The 22,743-nt window shown below is 38.5% G+C and overlaps 2 protein-coding genes and 1 pseudogene across 2 annotated transcripts; all 3 read left to right on the forward strand.

The window, feature by feature from the left end:
- The first annotated feature begins 277 nt into the window (after window positions 1-277).
- LOC103736616 (olfactory receptor 5AK2-like) lies at window positions 278-1,207 on the forward strand. The gene has a single exon (XM_008836123.1). It carries the CDS (start codon window positions 278-280, stop codon window positions 1,205-1,207), a length of 930 nt encoding a protein of 309 aa, XP_008834345.1.
- Window positions 1,208-8,029: 6,822 nt separating this feature from the next.
- On the forward strand, window positions 8,030-18,165 carry LOC103736679 (annotated as a pseudogene).
- A 1,100-nt stretch (window positions 18,166-19,265) lies between these two features.
- Window positions 19,266-20,182, forward strand: LOC103736618 (olfactory receptor 5AK2-like). The gene is given in 2 exon segments (XM_008836124.1): window positions 19,266-19,779; window positions 19,782-20,182. Coding segments are annotated over 2 exon segments (915 nt in total).
- Window positions 20,183-22,743: the final 2,561 nt, after the last annotated feature.

Consider the following 22,743-nt stretch of genomic DNA (forward strand, 5'->3'; position numbering starts at 1 on the left):
TTGGGTTTTGGCTTCCAAACATGCACACATGCACACACACACACAGACACACACACACACATGCACCCTCAAGTGCATATACACTCAAACACACACACACACACACACACACACAGAGACAGAGAGAGAGAGAGAGAAAAAATACTGTTTGAACCCATAATGAAACTATGTGTTGAAGCATATCTAAATCCAAATTAGTTCAAAAATCCAAATGCTCTTACTTTTTTCACTTTATTTCTTTGCTAGTTTTCAGCTGATATATAGTTTTTTTCTAAATATGGAACAAAGTAATGGCACCAGAGTGACTGAATTTGTTCTCCTGGGATTTGCTGGTCAACACGAGTTTTGGCACATCCTCTTTGTGGTATTTCTCATGATCTATGCAGCCACCTGGGTAGGAAATATTGGTATGATCCTGCTCATCAGTCTCCATTCCTCCCTGCACACTCCCATGTACTTCTTCCTCCAGCATTTGGCGTTCGTTGATCTCTCTTATTCCTCTGCCATAACTCCCAAAACATTGCAGAATTTTCTGAGCACAAAACCAACCATCTCCTTCACTGGATGTACAGTTCAAATGCTAGTTTATGGTACCTTTGTAACCAGTGACTGCTTCATCCTGGCTGTGATGGCTGTGGACCGTTACGTGGCCATCTGTAACCCACTGCACTATCCTGTCATCATGTCCCGGAGACTCTGCATTCTGCTCCTGGTTGGTTCATATACTATGGGCTTCCTAAATGCTTCAGTAAACACAAGTTTTACTTTCTTATCAAATTTTTGCAAATCCAATGAAATTAATCACTTTTTCTGTGATGTACCGCCAATTCTCGCCCTATCGTGCTCTAGTATCAACCTCAACATCATGGTGCTGACAGTCTTTGTGGGCTTTAACTTGACATTCACTGTGTCAGTTGTCATCTCTTCCTATGCATTTATCCTGGTTGCCATCCTGAGGATGTCTTCTACTGCAGGAAGGAGAAAAGCCTTCTCCACATGTGCATCCCACATGACTGCAGTCACCATTTTCTATGGAACACTCTCTTATATGTATGTACTCCATGGCTCCAACAGGTCTCAAGAGCAGGAGAAGGTGGCATCCGTCTTCTATGGTATTATGATTCCCATGTTAAATCCCCTCATCTACAGCCTAAGAAACCAAGATGTGATCGAAGCCCTAAAGCACATAAGAAACAAGTGTTTTTAGTGGAAAACTTGGTCTTCATGGCTCAACAAGAACATCAGTAGGGCTCTGTGATTAGTCAATGTCCAATGTTTGGAGATGCGGTGAGTATTGATGACATACAAAGGCATTCCTTAATTATCAATAGCATCTGAAGACTTGGAAAAATTTCAAATTGTTAAATGAATAAGCTCATTTTTTTAAGTGTTGGGAATGAAACCAGGCAATCTTCTAGAGGTTCACCCCCAGCCTCAATGAATAAAATTCTAATTCATGTGCTTCTTAAAGAGAAGGGATCTGAATAAAATATTGATATTGTGATATTGCTTCACTTTTGTACATTTTTATGGGTCTCTTGAAATAGAAATCATAAAAAATAAGACTCCACAGGCCTCCCCACACTGTATAGAGGAGTGAAGAGAATCAGGTGTGAATAGAATCACAGTGCATTGTCGACAAGTATGATATTGTCCGTTTTTAAAATCTAAAAGCAATGTTTTATAAGATCTGGGTGTGGTGCGGCATACCTTTAATCCCAGAACTCAGGAATCAGAGGCAAGTGGCTCTCTATGATGTAGAGGAGAGCCTTGTGTACATAGTGAGTTCCAGGCCAGCCAGGATTACAGAGTTTTAAAAAAGCCTTCTATAGGTATATGATTTGTAGTCAGGTATTTTCTACCTGTGAAATACCTGCAGAAAAATCTCAGTGAAATGCTAATTATCTCCTATCTAATTAATAATAATAATAATAATAAATTTTACAATAAAGAGAAGAACACAGTGAATGTTGTCTAAGTACCTGCATCAATTAGACTATAGAGTCACCAGAGGGAACTCATGTTTGTTCCTCTCTTCTTTATTGTCATTCTCTTGAGGACAAAAATCTCTCTTCTTATTGGTCTCCACCTGTCTATGTTATTGTTGTAGACAAAGTTTGGGTATAGCATTTCTTTAGTTAATGCATTCAGCAGAGAAGAACAGGACAGGAACGGCATTGAAGGAAATCCTGATTAATGCTGGGCCACTGGGGACCAATATCTCTCTTTCCCAATAATTAGGAAATTGACAGCAGAGTTGGGAATGTCTGGTGCATATCAGTTTTATTACTCGTAGCATGATTCTCCAGCTGTATCCCCTTAAAGGTGTAGGCCTTAGGGAAAATCCAATGCAGAACACACTCATTACACACAATAGATGCATGACATCTGTGAAGTTCAAGAAAATTTTTAAGAGAGACACAGGAGTTAAGGTTTACATCCAGAAGTTAAATTGGGCTCAAAAAGCAAGTATTTATTGAGAGGGGGAAAGACATCCATCTTGTGGACAGGCAGTGGACAAAAATGGTAAGAACCCTTTTTTCCAGTTCTTCATATCGCATCATCCAAATGCTAGGTAGGAATTGGTGGGATAATTAACAGGGTTTTATTCATCATCCTGCCCAAAATTTCCAGAAGGTTCAAATTTGTAGACTGGAAGAGGAACAATGTAATGGTCAGTTAATCATAACCACAACATTCCAAAGGAACCCACATGGTACCAATCCATAGAGCAGGGTGCATTACAGGACAGAAATCCCCAAATTAGGAAAGATTGTTCTTATACAGCATTGTTAGTAGCCTGTCCATCTTCACCTTTGTTGACATAAGTTTAATTTACTTTGAAATGCAGAAAAGCTTCTATAGCAATGAAGGACAATCTATATCTTTAGCATTGTGAACCATCCAAGCAAAGTCACATCCCTAATTTTCACAATTCTGATGTATCTCTTTATACAAATATCTTTTGATGTACTAGCCATAAACACCTTGACTTAGAGGAGCTAGACTACAGAAGTGTGAAGAATCCATAAGGAATTTATGTTCTAAATGATATATCTCTTCTCTTCAATATTCATAAAATACAGCAAATAATTTTATAAAAATAATTGCGTGGGCTGGAGTGATGACATAGGCATTAAAGGCTAAGGCTAACAACCAAACGCCAAAAGAAATGCAGAAAGAATAACAATAGTAAAGCTAAATAAGCCATTACTGAACAAGTAGAAACAGAGAGGTAATTGAAGTCTTAAAGCACATAGGAAACAAGTGTTTTAGTGGAAAACTAATATTCATACCAAACTGGTTCAACAAGAAAGGATATAAGGCTCTGTGATTAGTCAATGTTCAGCGTTGGTAGATGTGTCAAATATTCATCACATACAGAGGCATTCCTTAATTACCTGTAGCATCTGAAAGACTAGGAAAAATGTCACACTGTTAAATAAATGCCTCATTTTTTTCAGTGCTGGAAATTAAAAGTAGGATCTCTCACATCGTAATTGACACTCTACCAATATGCTGTCTCCAGTCCTAACAGATTTCTAATTCTCATTCTTTATTTGTTTGATATTTGGTTGTCTTTGCATGCTTGCTTGTTTTTGTTTTTGCTTTTATTTTTGTTGTTGTTGTTGTTGTTGTTGTTTTCTTGAGGCAGTGTCTCACTATGTAACCTTGGCTGGCTTGGAACTCACTATGTAGATCAGACTGGCCTCAAATTTACAATGATCCACCTACCTCTGCCTCCTGAATGCTGAGATTTAAAAGTGTGCACCATCATGTCCAGCCTTAATTTGTGTGTTTCTTAAAGAGAATTCATTCAAATAAAGAATTGGTATTGCTTATGTACATTTTATGAGCATAACTTGGAATTAAAAAAATAAAATTACCACACTCTTCTTCATCTTTCAGGGGTGAATAATAACATTGTATTTTATACAACAATTACATAGTGTTTTTAAAAATTAAAAGCCTTGATTCCTACAGCCACCATCACTTACCAGTGCTTTCCACCTCTATCTCTCCCTTTGGGATTCCTTGACCTCAGTTAACTTCATCAGGGATTCTCCAGTTAACCATTTGGTCCAGAGACCCAGGTCTGTGGCCTCTCCCACACTGCTATCATCCCTAGCCCCTGCTGCTGGCAATCAGTAACCCCTCACATGCCACAAAGACTTATTTCTTATCCTGCCTTCCCTTTGGAATTCACCTGCCCTGAGCAGGCTGAAGATCAGGCATTCTCCAGGTCCCACATGTGGCCTGGAGACCCAGATTGGTTGCTCCCACCCACCTGCCATCACCCCAAGGCCCAGAGGCCTTTTCTACGCCACAGCCAAGAATACACGGATGGCTCCCTATTAATGAACCCTGGAAGCATCATCAGAAACTTTCCCTCTGCAAGATGGCAATACCCAGAGCCTATCTACTCCCACCCCTACCAAACACCCCACCCACAACATAGCCCAGAGACTTAAGAGGAGTTCTAAGATCTACAACCCAGTCAGCGACTTCCAACCTGTCCTCAACCTCAACCACATCCAAGTGATATCAGTGTGATGTCCTCCCCTTAGCCCCCAGGGAGCACCTCCCATTCCCACTGTGACCCCAACCCCTGACACAAAAGGACCACCCACAGACTTCTGAAAATTAGCAACAAGAATCTACTAACTCCACAGAAGGTTTGTGCCTAGGCTTAGAAATTCACACATCCACAGCTGTGGGGAAACACATTAGGTACCTGAACTGCATATCGATACAGAATTATCACAAAATTGAACACTTAGCACCATCTTCTGGTCCACATCCTGAAAGGTTGGAAGTGCAAACAAAGCCTCAAGAGTGCTCAACAAGAAGATGAGACCAGATATCCATACCAGGATACACCAACAGCAACCAAATTGCAAATGCCTAGGTCTAATCATAAAAACATAAATAATATGAATAATCAAACCAATACATATCAGTACACCTACTGCAATGTCCCACAGGAAGAGCAACTTACTTGAGGCACAAGACAGTGATTTCAAAGTAGAGATTATAAATATGCTCAAAGAGGGTATGCATAGCTTCCAGAATGAAGACCGTAAAAACACAAACAGCCAAATGAAATTTTTAAAAATCCAAGATATGAAGATAGAATGTAATCAAGAAATAGAATTTCTGAACAAGAAAAACAAGCTGAAATAAAACTTGAAATGAGAAAATCAGTAAAATAAAACCTCACTGAAAAGATTCACTAATAGAATGAATCACGTGAAAGAGAGAATATCAAGCCTTGAAGGCAGGGTAGCAGAACTGGATTATTCAGTCAAAGAAAATGCTAAATCTAAAAAAAGGGAGCTTTGGAATGCTATTAAAAAAAAAACAGATCTATGAATCACAGTTATAGAACAAGGAGAAGATCCCAGGTCAAAGGCATAGAAAATATTTTCAGCAAAATCAAAGAAAAAAAAACTTCCCAAGTCTAAGGAAGGAGATGCCTATCAATTCTTTTGATAAAGCTAGTATCACCCTGATACCCAAACTAAACAAAGATCAAAAAAAGAATCTTTTAGGCCAATTTTTCTTATGAAAACAGACACAAAAATTCTCAATAAAATACTTGGAAACTGAACGCAAGAGTACATCAGAAAGATAATCCATCTTAGAGCATTAAGATACAATACATAAAAGACCCCTAAGACTCCACCAGAAAGCTTCTAGAGCTATAAAGACAGCAAAGTGGTTGGATATGCAATCAATGCACAAAACTCAGTAGTCTTCCTATACACCAACAAGCAACACGCTAAGAAAGAAACCAGAGAAACAATCCCATTCAGGATAGCCTCACAACACATAAAATATTTTGGAACAAATATAATCAAGAAAGTGGAAGACCTGTATCATATGACATTTCAAACACTGAAGAAAGAAATTGCAGAAGATACAAGAAATTGCAGAAGATACAAGGAAAAGGTCTCCAGGGTCATCGATCGGTAGGATTAACTGTGAAAATGGCCATAAAACCAAAAGCAATCTACAAATTCAATGCAAGACCCAGTAAAATTCCAACACAATCCTTCATAAAAATTGAAAAATAAATGATCTCAAATTTCATACGGAAACACAAAAAACTTAAGATAGCCAAAGCAATCCTAAACAATAGCAGAACTGCTGGAGGCATTACCATCTCTGATCTAGAATTATCCTACAGGGCTAAAGTAATAAAAAAAACTAACATAGAAACAGACATGTGGATCAATGGAATATAACTGAGGACTCATATTTAACTCCGTGCACTTATAGGCACCTGATTTTCAACAAAGGGGCCAAAAGTACACACAGGAGAAAAGACAGCATGTTCAACAAATGGTACTGGTCAAACTGGATAGCTACATGTAGAAGAATGAGATTAGATCCCTATTTCTCACCATGCACAAAACTCAACTCCAAATGGATCATGGACCTCAGCATAAGACCTGATACTCTGAATCTGATAAAGAAGAAAGTAGAGAATAAGCTGGAACTTATACATATAGGAAAGGACTTTCTGAACAAGACTCCTATAGAGCAAGGATTAAGTCCAAGAACTGACAGATGGGACCTCATGAAACTAAAAAGCTTCTGTACAGCTAAGGATACCATCAGTCAAATTGAAGATGCAATTTACAGACTGGACAAAACTCTTTACCAGCTATAACTCTGACAGAGGATTAGTATCTAGAATATATACAAAGAACTCAAAGAAACAACCCAATTAAAAATTGAGGCACAGAACTAAACAGATAGCTCTCAAAAGATGAAAAGCAACAGGCTGAGAGATATTTTTTAAATGTTTAGTGCCTGTAACCATCAGGGAAATGCAAATCAAAACCACTTTGAGATTTTATCTTACCCCAATCAGAATGGTAAAATCCAAAAAAACAAACAACAGCAAATGCTGGAAAGGATGTGGGGAAACCCCTGTGGGGACCCTTATCCACTGCTGAGGGAAATGCAAACTAGTGCAGTCACTATGGAAATTAGTGTTGTGATTTCTCAACAAGCTAGAAATAGATCCAGCCATACCACTTGGACATATTACACAAAGGACTCTATCCTACTGTAGAGATACTGTTCACCCATGTTCATTGCTACTGTATTCACAATAACCAGGAAATGAAAACAACCTAGATATCCCTCACCTAATCAATGAATAAGAAAAATATGGTACATTTACACAATGGAATATTATTCAACTGTTAAGAAAAACAAAAGTTTTAAATTCACAGGCAAATAGATGGAATTGGAAACAATCGTCCTGAGTGAGGTAACCCAGATCCAGGAACAAAAACATCACATGTTCTTTCATAAGTTAATGCTAGCTTAGAATTCTTAGGTATGCATATATGGTGGTTTGAATGTAAATGTCCCCCCATAGGCTCCAAGTATTTGGACATTTTGTCCCCAGATGGTGGTGCTGTTTTGGGAGGTTTTAGAAGGTGTGGCAATCCTGGAGGAAGCACATCACAGGGGGTGGGCTTAGAGAGTTCTTAAGCCTTGCCAGATCTCCAGTTGCTCTCTTGCTTCCTGTGCTTCTGTGATGATGTGAGAGCTTAACTTCTGCTGCCCCTGCTCCAGCCACCTCCAGCCACCATGCCTCCCTGCCATGATGGACTGTAATTCCCCTGGAACCGTAAGCTCAAATAAACTCTTCCTTCTATAAATTGCTTGAGTCAGTGTTTCTATCACAGCAACAGAAAAGTGACTAATAAAGCATGTTTCAAATGGAAGACTCATACAGGTCAGGAAACTAATAATTGTCTATGGGGGGGGATTGTTTTCTGGGAGGGGAGGTAGAATGTAGTGATATAAAGAGCAAAGGAAAATAATAGAGTAGAAAGGGTCAATTAGGGTAGAGAATGGGAAGACAGGGCAGGGGAGAAAGTGTGAGGAGGGTTAACTAACACACAGAGTCTTTCAAAAAAGTCATGTGGAAACCTACCACTACAGAAAATTCTTCAAATACACACATGAAGCTGCAGCCAGCTGCTACCACCCCTCCACTCTCCCCATGCTGGGTGCTGTCTCCAGCCTCCACTCCTCTGCTCACAGGGGTGCTGCCTGCGATCGCACTGGTGTCGCCTTCTGGATGCTGCCCCTGATCACATGGGCTCTGCCCTTCACTCCTTGCTGCAGGCCACAAGCTGTGGTGGCTCTTCCACTCGTTGCAGCGCTGATGCAGCTCTTCTGTCGGCAGATGCTGGGGCCGCTCTTCTGCTTGCTGTGGCTGCCTCTGATTGTTGCTACTTTTGCCCGTCCAGGACCCCAGGGCTGGTGAGGAGACTGTGTCAGCAGAGCTGCATTCAGACACAGGAGACCAGGTTCATTGAGGGCAGATCCAGTTTATTGTAGAAGGGCACAAGCTTATATAGGGGTAGGGGATCAATCAAGAAGTTACAACTCAGATCTTTGGCAGGGCTGTGTCCTAACATGAGGAGCCAGACACCTCATTACCATAATGGGTTTCAGGTTACTTAGGTTATGGTTTCCTTATGGGGCCTGCGTTCCTGTGAACCACGTGACCCAGGCTGTCTAAGTGTTGCAATTTAGGATCTCAAGGGTGGTGATTAGGGAATGATGAGCTCTAGGCAACAGTTTCATGATCTGCCAATGGAAGCAAATCTCACAAGGTGTTCCTTGTGACTCCAGCAGTCCAGCCATTGCCTTGGGCCTGCTGTATGGCTGTCAATAAGACTTTCACCCTAGGCTCAAGCCTGTCTCACACACACACAGTATGTATAACAAGGGGACATTGTCCCTACTGGACACCATAGGCTAGCAAAGAAAAAGACTAATTCAGGAATAGACTTCCTTTCAAAGTTGTTGACCAGGGATCCCATACTGGTCAATGCCCTGCTCTTATCCTCCTGAACTTCACTGTTAGACCACATTGCTGAAGACACTACATACATGACCTGTAGAACAAACAAGGAGAAATCAAGCCGGCAGTGACCTCAAAGCTTCACCTTCATTCTTGATAGCTTTCATAGTGCTGGAAGGAGCTATGCATGCTACTGGAAGAGAAAAGCAATCATCGATCTTATCTGGCTGTGAACCCTGAAAGCTACATTAACTGACCTGGCAAGAGATGCCCACTGGTGCAACTGTGGCATGAATGTTATGGGAGTAACCAACCACTTTCTGCTTGAATTCAATGATCTGTTTCACAAGGTGGAGTTCATACCTTACACTGATGTTAGTCTTTGGAATCTGTGGCTAAATAGGTCACATTCCATAAAGGAGAGACTACTGTTATTATTTTGTTAAATGGACATAGTATTAAACTGACTCCTAATGACTTACTGTTATAAGGATTAATGCATAGATTAATGCATCTGTCAGCTCTCACCAGAGAAGCTTCCTCATGCAACAGATAGACATTAATGCAGAGACCCACAACTGGTCAATGTACAGATAACAAGAGCCTGCAGAGTACTTAGCCCTGAATAAGACACCTTTATTAAACCTCTGCCTCCCAATCCCTATCATTGTGAAAGGAGGAGGGGGCAGAAAACAGACAGCTTATAAGAATAAGAGGTGGCAAATGACTACAAAGGAATGTAGTTTCCAGACAGCTGGGAAGTTAGTCTTATGAACTCAGAGCAATGGTGACATCATACACAAAATTCACATAAGCTCAAGTCAGACAAAATACCAGCATAAGAGTGGGAAAGTAGGTATGAATCCAAACCCCATCTGAGGAACTATTGGTAGCTGATAGCTACTGGGAGAGGGAGAGTCAATATTCTTTAAGGGAGTGATGATGGGTGGGTTAACCAGGCTCCAGCTGATGGACCCACACCAAAGGGCATTTGCAGACACAAATATGACTCAGTAACCCTTAATATATATATATCAGAGTACATGAAGCCCAGTATGGGATAGTAAGGGGGCTGTAGACAGGGAAGGGGACCTAAAAATGGTCAGAACATATTTTACAGCATTATCATAATTTCAATTTTTAAAGTGCTCTGAAAAATTAAAACTCTCAAAAATTACCTTAAATTACCTTCTATGGGTACACAACTTGAAATTAAGTATTTTCTACTTGTGAAATACCTATAGAAAAATCTTAGTGGAATGTTAATTATCTTGTTGGCAAGAGAGAACTGATAACAATAAATTACAGTAAAGAGAAAAACACAGTCAGTGTTGTATAAATACCCCACCAATTAGACTATTAAGAGAGTCGCCTAAGGGAAAACCAAGTTTGGTTTCCTCTTTTTTAATGAAATTCTCTTGAGAATAAAAATAGTTCTTATTTTTCCCCACCTGTCTTTGCCACTGTTGTGGAGAAAGTTTTGACTTACAATTTCTTTAGGGAATAGATGCAACAGAGAAGAATCAGACAAGACTAGAGAGGAAATCCTTACAGATGCTGGGTCATTAAATATCTATCCTTCCCATCCTGTTTTCCTAACAGTTAGAAAATTGACTCAGGATTTGGAAATATCTGGTACATATCAGTTTTTTACTGTTAATACGATTCTTCAGCTGTATGCTTCTCAAAGTTATATTACTTAGGGAAAAATCCAATGCCTACCAGACTCATTTACACAAAACTATTCAATCTCAATTTTAAAAAGATGAGAGATACGTGGCTCAAAGCTTGAAATCATTTTCTACATTGGACTAAAAAACCAAGTATTTCATTTGGATAGACAAAAAGATCAAGCACACACCCATCTCATAGGCATGTAACGTAGACCAAAAGGGCAAGACTCCTTTTTCCACTTCTACATCTCATTAGTCAATGAAATGATAGCAAGGAGAGAGTGGACACTGTCTTGCCCAAAGTTTTCAGAAGATTCAAATTCATAGACTGATACAGGCACAAAGGAATAGTCAGCCAGTCATAACCACAGCATTCCAAGGGAACCCAGATGGTACCAGTCCATGGAGCAAGGAGCGTTATAGGAAGGAAATCTCCAAATTAGGAAACTTTCAGCTAAACTCTCATCTTACTCAGCATTGCTGGTGTTCATCCTTCTCTCTTCTTAGATCAATTTTAATTCTACTTTGAAATTTAAGCAACAGTGTCTAGAAATGAAAGACAACTCTGTATCTTTAGCACTGTGGACCATCTCCAGAGAAAGACACATCCTTAAGTTCCATTATCGTGATATGTCTCTTTATAACAAACACATAACATTGTAATAGCCATAAACAACCTTGGCTCAAAGGAACTGAAATCTGCAGAAATGTGAAGAGTTCATAGAGAATTTGTGTTCCAAATGAGATCTCTTCAATATCCATAAAACACAGCAAATAAATATTTAAAGACACTGAAACGGTAAGAGCTAAAGAAACTATGACTGGATACGTTGAAAAAAATATATTTTTAAAAGTAATGGAATTACTCAGCATTATTTGTGAGATTAATCAAAATCACATAAGAATTCCATTTTGTTTTGAAACACTCGCTGACAAAACATGCCTAGAACCCAAACAAATTAGTTATACTTCGGTAGTGCACACTCCTCAGAAACTGATCATCTCCACAAGAGAGACTAGGAAAAGCATTTTATATTGTACAAACTTTGCTGAGTAGAAATGGGTGTATCTTAGGGAGGCAACCAATCCCTCTATGTTTCCACCACTTAGGAATTTTTAAACCATGTAAAGCAACATTTGGTTGAGAAACTAAAACAAACTTTTCAAATGTTGATTAAAATAATATTCTACACAATATTTTAGAAAAACAAATTTCACTGCTCAGTGTTTTAATAATGTATTACCTCTATACGTATTAAGAAAAAATGATGGGAAAAATAATGAGGCCCACTTTTGAAGGAGATAACTTTAAGGCAGACAGGAGGAGATGGCTCCAGTGAATAACCTCTGGCCCATGCCCGTGTAGGCAACCCTATTTAAACTCAGGGAGACACACACACAAAGATGTGAAAGGAGGAGAGGACATATTGAAGGGTTTCAGTGGCAGAGGGCGAGGTTGAAAGTAATAAAGTGTGAAAACATCTAAAATTCACTATGTACATGTATGAAACTGGCAAAGAGTGTTAGAAAAGCCAGTAAAAAATGAAAGTATTACATATTGTAAAATTGAAAATCTACTTTTAAGTCTTCTAAAGAAAATATAACTCAAAAATATCAATTTAAAAACAAAGGGGCTGGAGAGATGGCTCAGCAGTTAAAAGCACTGACTGCTCTTGTAGAGGACATGGGTTCGGTCCCAGCACCCACATGGTGGCTATGAACCATCCTTAACTCCAGTTCCAGGGGAATCCGAAGCCCTCTTCTGACCTCCAGAGCACTGCAGACATGGCTGCACTCACATACATGCGGGCACTACACTCATACACATAAAATAAAAATAATAAAATATTTTTTAAAATACTCAGGGGAAATGGGCAACAGATAAGGCGCTTGTTACACAAGTTTGACTACCTGATTTCAGATGCCCAGAACCCAGGTAAAAGTCAGACTCAGTGGTGCAACCACTCATAATCCAGAGACCAGAGCATCTCAAGCTCACTGGCCAGTCAGCCTGAAAGACACAGCAGCAAAGAGGCCCTGTCTCAAACAAGGAGGGGCGATGAGGAACAGCAGGTGGTCCTCTGACCTCCACATGTGTTCCACAGCACATGCATCCCCCTACCCACACATGCACACTTTCACTCACACATCATAAGCACAAATGAATTAATTACTAATTAATTAATATGGTAGAGAAGCCATTGAGAAAACCATCTGACATATGATAGCTTCTTATTAAAAATAAGAAACAAAAACCCTCCAAGGGAAACTCCAAGTCCAAAAAGTATCATAAAATGTAAGAAAATTTTTATATCCAGAGATCACAAAGATTTCCCTTTTGTCATGTTCCATCTCTTGGTCCCCTCAGACCCCTCATAGCCATGACACAAAAAAGGTAATGAAGTCAGGATCTTCTGTCTTCTGCAATTTTGGGTCCAGCATGATATTCAGTGTGTTCTCTTCATTATGTTTTCTGTCATGTGTGTGACGTCCATGGTGGGTAACACTGGGATGATCCTCCCCTCAACACCGACTCCAGACTTCAAACCCCCATGTACTTCTTCTTACAACAACTGGTTTCTGTTGATATCTGTTACACATCTGCTATTACACCTAAGATGCTACAAAACTTCATAGTGTAAAATAAATCAATAACTTTTGGGGGATGTTTAATACAATTATTTATTTCTGCGATATTTGCAACCAGTGACTGTTACCCTTCACTGTTATGGCAGTGGACCATTATGTCACCATCTGTAAGCCACTTCACTATCCCATAATCATGTCACAAGTCTGCATCCACATCTTAGCTGGTTCCTCTTATCTCATTGGATCAATAAATTCCTCAGCACACAGTCCACACATCTCCACTGTTCTTCTGTAGGTCTGCAATCAATCATTTTTCTGTGATGTTCCCCTAACATGCTCCAACACTGACACCAACATCAGGCTAGTGGTTGTCTGTGGGATTTAATCTGATGTTCACTATCCTGGTCCTTATCTTCTTCTATATATACATCATGGCTACCATCCTAAAAGTGTCTTCTACTGCAGGGAGGAAGAAAACCTCCTCCACCATGCCTCCTATCTGGCAATGGTCACCATTTTCTACAGAACTCTTACTTACATTGACTTACAGCCCCATTCTGACCACTCCAAGGAGAATATGAAAGTGATTTCCTTATTTTATGGTGTTTTAATTTCATTCTGTTGCTGTGACAAACACCATACCAAAAGCAACTTAGGGAAAGAAATGGATTATTTCAGTTTGGGTCACAGTTCATCACTGAGGGAAGTCAGGGACTCAAGCAGCAACTTGAACAAACAGAAACCATGGAGTTACTTGCTGGCTAGCTTTCAGGTTCACGCTTAACAGGCTGTCTTATACAGCTCAGGGCGACCCACCTAGACTGAGTCCTCCTACATGAATTAACAATCAAGATGCATGACATTGCGAGTCCCGTGTTAAATCCTTTGATCTATGTAACTTGAGAAACAAGGTAAACCATTTTATAAAAACCATAGAGAAATAGTTCTTAAACTGAATCTAAATCAATAAAATTACCAAATCAATCTATTAGCATAATTGTGCAACTACAAATAAATAATCATTAAATTGAAAATATTGAGATTTTAAATGATGATTACCCCCACTGATACATAAAATCTTAGAATGTAGGAAATATTCTATAACTTCTTCTAAAGTTCATTTTCCCTAAAATAGAGTTTGAGATACGTTATACTACCATGGAGAGAGCTACCAGCAAGCATATATAAACTTTATAAAATGTTATTTGGAATACTTTAAATATGTCTTAATGGCTATAAAAATCCGTTTTTCACATAATCATTCTTATCATTGAAGTTTATTATTTTTTCATACTTTAATCAAGTTCCTGAAATGACCTACAAGAAGTCTTTTGCAATTCTACTCAAATTATTGTGAAAATCTAAATGTGAAGTAAATGTATGTATTTTAAAATTGTCTCATGATTCTAGTTCTCCCTTCCACCCTGTGTTCCCATGTCTGTTACATTTCACAGGGCTTGAAAACACTGATTTCTTCATTGGTTACCTCTTTATTTTGATTCTGTTTCTGTCTTCCTTATCAGAAGTAATGCACAAATACTTTCAATTTCTATCCCAAGTGAGATAAGAATGTGGTTCTAATACATTTCAATGTGGTTGAAAACGCTTTCTTCATTAATTGCCTCTTAATTTTATTCTGCTTCTTTTTTAATTTTATTTTATGTGTATGAGTGTATTGCCTGCATATAAGTACAGCCACGTTGTGTAATGCCTGCAGAGGACAGAAGAGGCCATCAGATCCCCTGGAACTGGAGTTACAGAGAGTAGTTAGCTGCCATGTGGGTGCTGGGATGTGAGCCTGGGTCTTCTGCAAGAACAACCAGTGTTCTTAACCACTGAGCCATGTCTCCAGCCCTTGATTTTCTTTCTGTCTTCCCTATCAGGAGTAATGCCACAAATACTTACTATTTCTGTCTCAATTGAGATAATCTAGAATGTGGTTCTAAAAGCATACCAGTGATAATTAATTTACAAAAAGCATTACCAATCATTTTTATTTACACATAAAGCTTTAGAACACCTGAAAAATCATTTATTGCAAGTAGGAACTTATTGCTTTGCAGTGGATCAGAAAACTGGCCTCCAACGCTTTCCTTTGCTGCCTTCATTCACCCCATCACTGTCTAAAGCACCATCTGAGCTGACACTTATCTAATTCACTCTAAGTGCTCTTAGCATCCAATGGAATTCCCATTGATTTCCCTATTAATTATGTATTATCAAGCTCCAATATAATTCTTGTCACCAAAGACCAAGGTAAACTTTTTGAATGACAATATTCTGAAATAACTCTGTGGAAACTCTATTCTGAAAACAGATCTGATTTTATTCATTATTTCAGATAGATAGATGATGATAGATAGATAGATGATAGATAGATAGATGGTTGATAGATAGATAGATAGACGATAGATGATGATGATGATGATGATAGATAGATAGATAGATAGATAGATAGATAGATACATAGATAATAGATAGGTGATAGATAGATGATAGATAATGGAGGATGACACCCTGTTTCCCTGGTGTTTATCTCTCCAGCCTGTTGAACAAATTCACAGAGTGATCCCAAATACCAGGTGCCTGGGAGCCAGGCAGGAAGTTAGCAAAGACAGATGACGTAACCGCGAACAGCACATTTGTCAACTCCCCCGCCTGCTCCAATTTGATAGAAAGATAGATAGATAGACATATGTCTCAAGTTGAATCTCTGTTAAGACAAAAAGCATTAATTTATGCCCAGCATAGGTTTATTATCATGAATTTATGAGATATTCATTAAAGTCATTTTTAAATAAGCGAACAAAGAATGCACACAGATGAAATGGATGTGTTCACTTAGTGGGGGCGTATACTACCAGCTGCCTAGTACAAACTGCCTTCCTGGCAGCCCATGCTTTGTAAGAACTAACTACTAGACTCAACAACTGCCTCTTACATTAGAACAGAGGCTCAAGTTGTCAATCAGATTTAAAATCAATAATGAGAAAAAAGACTAACCATATGAAAGTGTAAGTCTAGCTAGACCTGAGGAAAATAACATGGTTTCATTAATAACATGGTATCATTTGCCAAACTGTTTGGGACAAGATGACATAGAGAAGAGAATGGCTTCAGACATAGAAAAATGATGAGTTTATTCCATATATATTCTTAGCTGTGTCAAAATGTACAGAGAGAGGGAGAGAGAGAGAGACAGAGACAGAGACAGAAAGAGACAGAGTTCACTTCTTGCTCTTTTCTAAGAGAACTATGATTTTTATTTTTTAAATACTTTTCTTGATTCTTTGAGCATTTCATACAATGTATTTTCATATTCAGACCCTTTCCCCAACTTCACCTCCACTATTACTCTCCTGACTTTATGTCCTTTATTATTATTTTTCTTTTTTAAAGCCCTATAGAATCTAATTTGTGTTCCCCAAATGGTTTTGGGTGTGGATTCCTCCAGTGAATTCTGGCTAACCTACCAGGTTCTATACACTTAAATAAAACTGACTCCCCCTCTACCAGTAGCTATCAATTGCCAGTAGATCCTCGCTTACCCAGCTGTGAACCCTGCAAGCTACGCTAGAGACTGTCCTAGTACATATGCCCACTGGTGCACTAGTGGACTGAATGTTATGGGAATGACTAACTGACTTCTGACTGGATTAAAGACCCACTACACAAGATGCAGCCCATAGCTGATACTATTGTCAGGGTCAAGAACCTATGGGTAGACAGATCACAAACAGTAAGTGACGGCCTACTACTTTTATTCTGCTATAGGCAGAATACTAAATCAACTCCTAAGAACTGTGATTTTTATGAAAGTCAATGTGTCAAGAAAACAAACAACCCAATCAAAAATTGGGCTATGGATTTGAACAAAGTTCTAAGAGGAAGATGTACAAATGGTTAATGAATATTTTTTATGTGTTCAACATCATTAGTCAACAGAGAAATGCAAATTTACACTACCTTGAAATTCCATCTAACACCTATCAAATGACTATCATCAAGAAAACAAATAACAAATGCTGATGAGGATGTGGGGAAAGAGGACCCTTAATCACTACTAATGGGAGTCTAAACTGCTACAGCCACTATGTAAATCAGTGTGGAGTTTCCTTAAATAGCTATATCTCTAATGCAACACCAGATACTATATGCCCTTACATTTAGGTCATATTTAAATGTTTTTCATAATGCCAGGATTTTTTAAATGATTATAGTGGCAAGGATATATATATTCCTAAACTGCTTCTTTTTTAATTTGGGGGGAGGATTTATTTGTTTTAGGTATATGAGTGTTTTGCACCTGTGTCATGCAATTCCCATAGAGGCCAGAAGAGAATGTTGGATTTCCCTGGAATTGAAGTTAACAGATGATTATTGACCACCATGTCACTGCTGAGAACCAAACCGAGGTCCTCTGCAAAAGCAATCAGTGCTCTTAACCACTGAACCATCTCTCCAGACTCTCAACACAGTTTCTTAGGTTTGTGTTTGAAAAGAGTCTCAACCTGACCTATATAAAAAGGAAAAAAGTAATTATTAAATAAAAGCAACATAACAACAAAAGCAAGCAAAAAGCCATAGTGAAAATACAGGGAAAAATTCTTTGGCTTCTCTAGAAATTTTTTATTTATTCAGTAAAATGTAACTTGGGAGCATTGTTTTTTCCAAATCCACCTTGGTACCTGACACTTCAGATTCTCAAGGGAGTATTGATCCCTTATGCCCCCAGTATGAACTCCCTCATGGACAGAACACTCAGAGAGACCTTGACAGGTCATCAGCCTGCGCCTGCTGCAGGAGAAGACTCTGGAGGCAATGGTATAAGGAGAGCAAACCACTGGGGTTCCCAGTGTCGCCTGTGCATCATTACAGCAGGTAACAGTGCCTTGGCAATACTTGGGAAAATCAAGTATGTGTGATGCACCTTCAGACCTGGCAATTCTGTTCCCAGGAATATGTCACAGAGAAATGTTCACAGTGAGTTACTTGCAGCAAAGACAAGCTGTGACCAGTGTCTCATCACTAGCAGAAGACGGGCGAATGGTGAGAGAAGAGTAGCACAGCTACTGAAGTGGTTGTGTAACCAGCATCAGGCCATTGACACTACGGAATCTGTGATGAGGTAAAAACAGGAAGTGGTTTTTAACGTAAAACTATTATTCTGACAAGGCTGACATATTGCATTGTTTTTCATAAAATTTTGAAACTATTGTAAATAATCAGTTTCCATTGGTGCTTTAGTAAACACATTTAAGAACGTGCCATGAGTCCATGGTTACAGCAAAGTTGGTAAGGAGGGAGAGGAGCAAAAGGAGGCTGTACAAATAAGCTATAGCAAGATCATACAGAACTGCATGGCTGACGTTTTCATATACAATAATCAGTGTGTGAACAGTATTTTAATGAAAACATTTAGCGTAAAAACACTCAGTTCATGAGATAAGGGTGTTTGCATATTTCTTAACTGACGTATCACTGAAAAAGTGACAGTTAGCTGAGAACACAGCTTCCGGTCAGTGGTGGTTTCCTCAAAATGCAGATGAGAGTATCTTGACTGAGTACTAAGGTTCAACATTGAAATGGGGGAAATATGTCATAGAAAATGTTCTCTGAGGCTCTGGGGAAATGGTTCAGTCAGTAAAATGCTTGCAGTGCAAGCATGAGGATTTGAGCTCAGATCCCTAGCAGAGAAGTAACAAAATGCCAGGCATGGTAGTGCACTCCTATGTTCCCAGCACTGCAGAGGCAGAGGCAGGTGAATCAACTGGGCTCAATTGCCTGTCCACCTAGCAGATTCAGTGAGTTTCAGGTAACTCTGTTTCAAAACCCAAGGTGAATGACATCTGACAAATGATACTCAAGGTTGACTTCTGGCATCCATACGCACATGTACACACATGAACAAGCACCCAAACACACACACACACACACACACACACACACATACAGCCACCCACAAATGTACATACACACACATGCACACGTATACAAGTACACATCTACATACATGCACCAAAAACACATAAAATATTCTTGGAACACATTATGAAAACAAATGTTATATCTCCAAATCCAGAGTTGGTTCAACAGTCACAATGTTCTTATTACTTCTATTGTTTCTTGGGCGATTTTCAGCTGAGACTTGGTTTTTACTGACCATGGGACACAGAAATGGCACTGACATGACTGAATTTGTTCTCCTGGGATTTGCTGGTCAACACAAGCTTTCACACATCCTCTTTGTGGTATTTCTCGTGATCTATGCAGCCACCTTGGTAGGGAATATTGGCATGATCCTGCTCATCAATCTCCATTCCTCCATGCACACTCTCATATACTTTTTCCTCCAGTATTTGTCTTTCGTTGATCTCTCTTATTTCTCTGCCATCACTCCTAAGATGCTGCAGAATTTTATGACCACAAAACCAACCATCTCCTTCACAGGATGTGCAATGCAATTATGTGTCTATGGTACTTTTATAACCAGTGACTGCTTCATCCTAGCTGTGATGGCTGTGGACCATTACGTGGCCATCTGTAACCCACTGCACTATCCTGTCATCATGTCCCGGAGACTCTGCATTCTGCTCCTGGTTGGTTCATATACTATGGGCTTCCTAAATGCTTCAGTAAACACAAGTTTTACTTTCTTATCAAATTTTTGCAAATCCAATGAATTAATCACTTTTTCTGTGATGTACCGCCAATTCTCGCCCTATCGTGTTCTAGTATCAACCCCAATATCATGGTGCTGACAGTCTTTGTGGGCTTTAACTTGACTTTTTCTGTGTCCATCATCTTTTCCTATACATATATCCTGGCTGCCATCCTGAGGATGTCTTCTGCTGCAGGGAGGAGAAAAGCCTCCTCCACGTGTGCATCCCACATGACCACAGTCACTATATTCTATGGAACAGTCTGTTATATGTATGTACTTCATGGGACCAACAGGTCTCAAGAGCAGGAGAAGGTGGCATCTGTGGTCTATGCTATTATATGCCCATGTTACATCTACAGCCTAAGAAACCAAGATGTGATCAAAGCCCTAAAACACATAGGAAACAAGTGTTTCTAGTGGAAAACTTGGTCTTCATGTTAATATGACTCAACGAGAACATCAGTAGGGCTCTGTGATTAGTTAATGTACAAAACTGGGAGATGTGGCAAATGTTCATGACATACAAAGACATTCCTTAATTACCAACAGCATCTGAAAAGCTAGGAAAAATGCCAAATTATTAAATAAATGAGCTTGTTTTTTCAGTGCTGGGAATTAAACCCAGGATCTCTCATATTCTAAACAGGCACCCTATCACTCCCAATAAATAAAATTCTAAGGCATCTTACTATCTGGTATTACTTTTGTTCATATTTACAAGCCTCTTTGGAAATAGCAGCAATAAGAAATACAAACTTACAGTGAAGAAAACAATGCCAATGTTGTGTAAGTAATTCCATCAGTTATACAATAAAGAGGGAAATTGATTTGGTCTTCTTTACTAAGATTCTCTTGAGAATAAAACAAGTTCTTTGTCTCCGCTTGTCTTTGTTATTGTTCTGGTGGAAGTCTTTGCACATCGTTTCTTTAGGTACTGCATGTGGCAGAGAAGGGTAAGACAGGAAAAGCCTTGGAGGAAATCCTCATAGATGCTGGGCCATTAGACTCCAGTATCCTTCCTTCCCATCCTGTTTTCCTAATAATTGAGAAATTGACACTGGAGTTGGGAATATTTGATGCATATCAGTTTTGTTACTGGTAACATAATCCTCCAGCTGTATCCCTTAAAGGTATAATACTTAAGGGGAAAAAATCCAATGAAGACCAGACTTAATCATCCATAGTTGATGCATAACACTCCTCAGTCTCAAAAAGCAAAAATAAGAGACACAGGACTCAAGGCTCAGATTTAAAAATCATTTTAGGTTCAAAACCATTTTATTTGGGAAAAAAGATTATCGTGGTGTTGAGACAGGGCTGTTTCTTCATCTGTACCACTATGTGAAGGAAAATCAGCCTCATAATTTTACACGTGAGAAAATAAAAGAACAGGCACACACCTAAGCCTTTTGGACACAAAGGCCAAGACCCCATCCACCTCTCCCGCCCCATCTCAATCATCAGTTTCATGTTAGCAAGTACTCAATGGAAATTTTTCCAGAATAGCATTTGCTATCTTTACAATGTTTCCAGAAGGCCAAGATTATACAAATTGGTACAGGGACTATGACACTGTAAGGCAGCCAAAGCATTCCAAGGGAAACCCAGATGGCACTGACTTGGACTACTGTGCATTTCTGGAAAGAAACCCCCAAATTAGGAAACTGGTCTTATTCAGCATTGTTGGTACCCTATCCATCCACCTTTCTGTGGAGATAAGCTTTAATTCTACTTTTAAATGTTAACAACACTTGCCTAGAAATGAGAGACACATCTTCATCTTTAGCACTGTGGACCATCTCCAGGAAAGGACACATTCCTGAGTGATATATCTGGTATAACTCTTTATACAAATACTTTTCAATGTAATAGCCATAAATACTTTGGCTCAGAAGAACTGGACTGTGCAGAAATGTAAAATTTTCATAGAAGACTTGTTTTCCAGATGAGACCTCGTCACTATTCATAAAATACAGCAATAAATACATAAAATAAAGACAATAGTAACAGTAATGGCTAAATAAACCATGACTGGTTAATTTTTAATGTACTTTTAAAAGTCATAGAATAATTCAATGTGACTATAAGATTAACTAAATTCATTCAGAAATGAAATTTTGTTTTAAAAACTCTGACAAAACATACCCAGAGTCAAAACAATTAAAGGGTTTTTTTGTTCATTTGTTTTGGGGTTTTCCTTTGCCGTTGTTTGCTTACTTGTTTGGTTCTGCTTCTGCAATATGTACTCCTTAGAAACTGGGCACCTCTACAGGAGTGACAAGGGAAGGGGTTTTAGAGGGTATCTCCTTCATAGAATGAACCCACATATAAATTAGAAAACCTCTAGGTCCTACCACTTAGGTCTGTAAACATCATTTAAACCACCATTTGTTAAAGACAAAATATAAACAAAATTTGCAGATATGCATAAAATAATATTCTATACCTTCTTTTAGAAAAGCATTAAACTACACTAAAGCATTTTCTTAATAATATTTACCTTAATAAATATTGATATTAATACAAAATAATAGGAATAATAATGAAGCCTATGTTTCAGGAGATAATAACTTTAAGGTGAGAATGAAGTAATGTTATTTTATCTAATTAAAATCAATTAACTAGAATATTTTCAAATAAATTAATAAATCCAGTATCTCATGTTTTATAGCTGAAAAGCACTGATAATGCTTTCATATCATTTTATGATTTGAAAATATTATTCACTGAAAAGCACTGATATCCTTTTATATCATTTTATGATTCACTATCTTATCACAAAAAAGAATACTGTGGGACAAAAGAAGTAAATGACTAAGAAAATAATTCACTCTACAGTATGGGAATAAGTTAGAGAACTTAATATAATAAAGTATTCCCTAAGGAAATATTGATTACTAAACATTACTCCAGAAATATTAAAAAGCAGCTAAGTAGTACGTAATAAATTACTACAGAAAATATTAAAGAGCAGCTAA

This window comes from Nannospalax galili, unplaced genomic scaffold (genome assembly GCF_000622305.1).
Source record: "Nannospalax galili isolate Female #2095 unplaced genomic scaffold, S.galili_v1.0 scaffold337, whole genome shotgun sequence".
Taxonomy (NCBI): Eukaryota; Metazoa; Chordata; class Mammalia; order Rodentia; family Spalacidae; genus Nannospalax; species Nannospalax galili.

What these genes read in the sequence shown, in the direction of transcription:
- LOC103736616 (XM_008836123.1), top strand. Translation starts at nt 278, where the DNA reads ATGGAACAAAGTAATGGCACCAGAGTGACTGAATTTGTTCTCCTGGGA.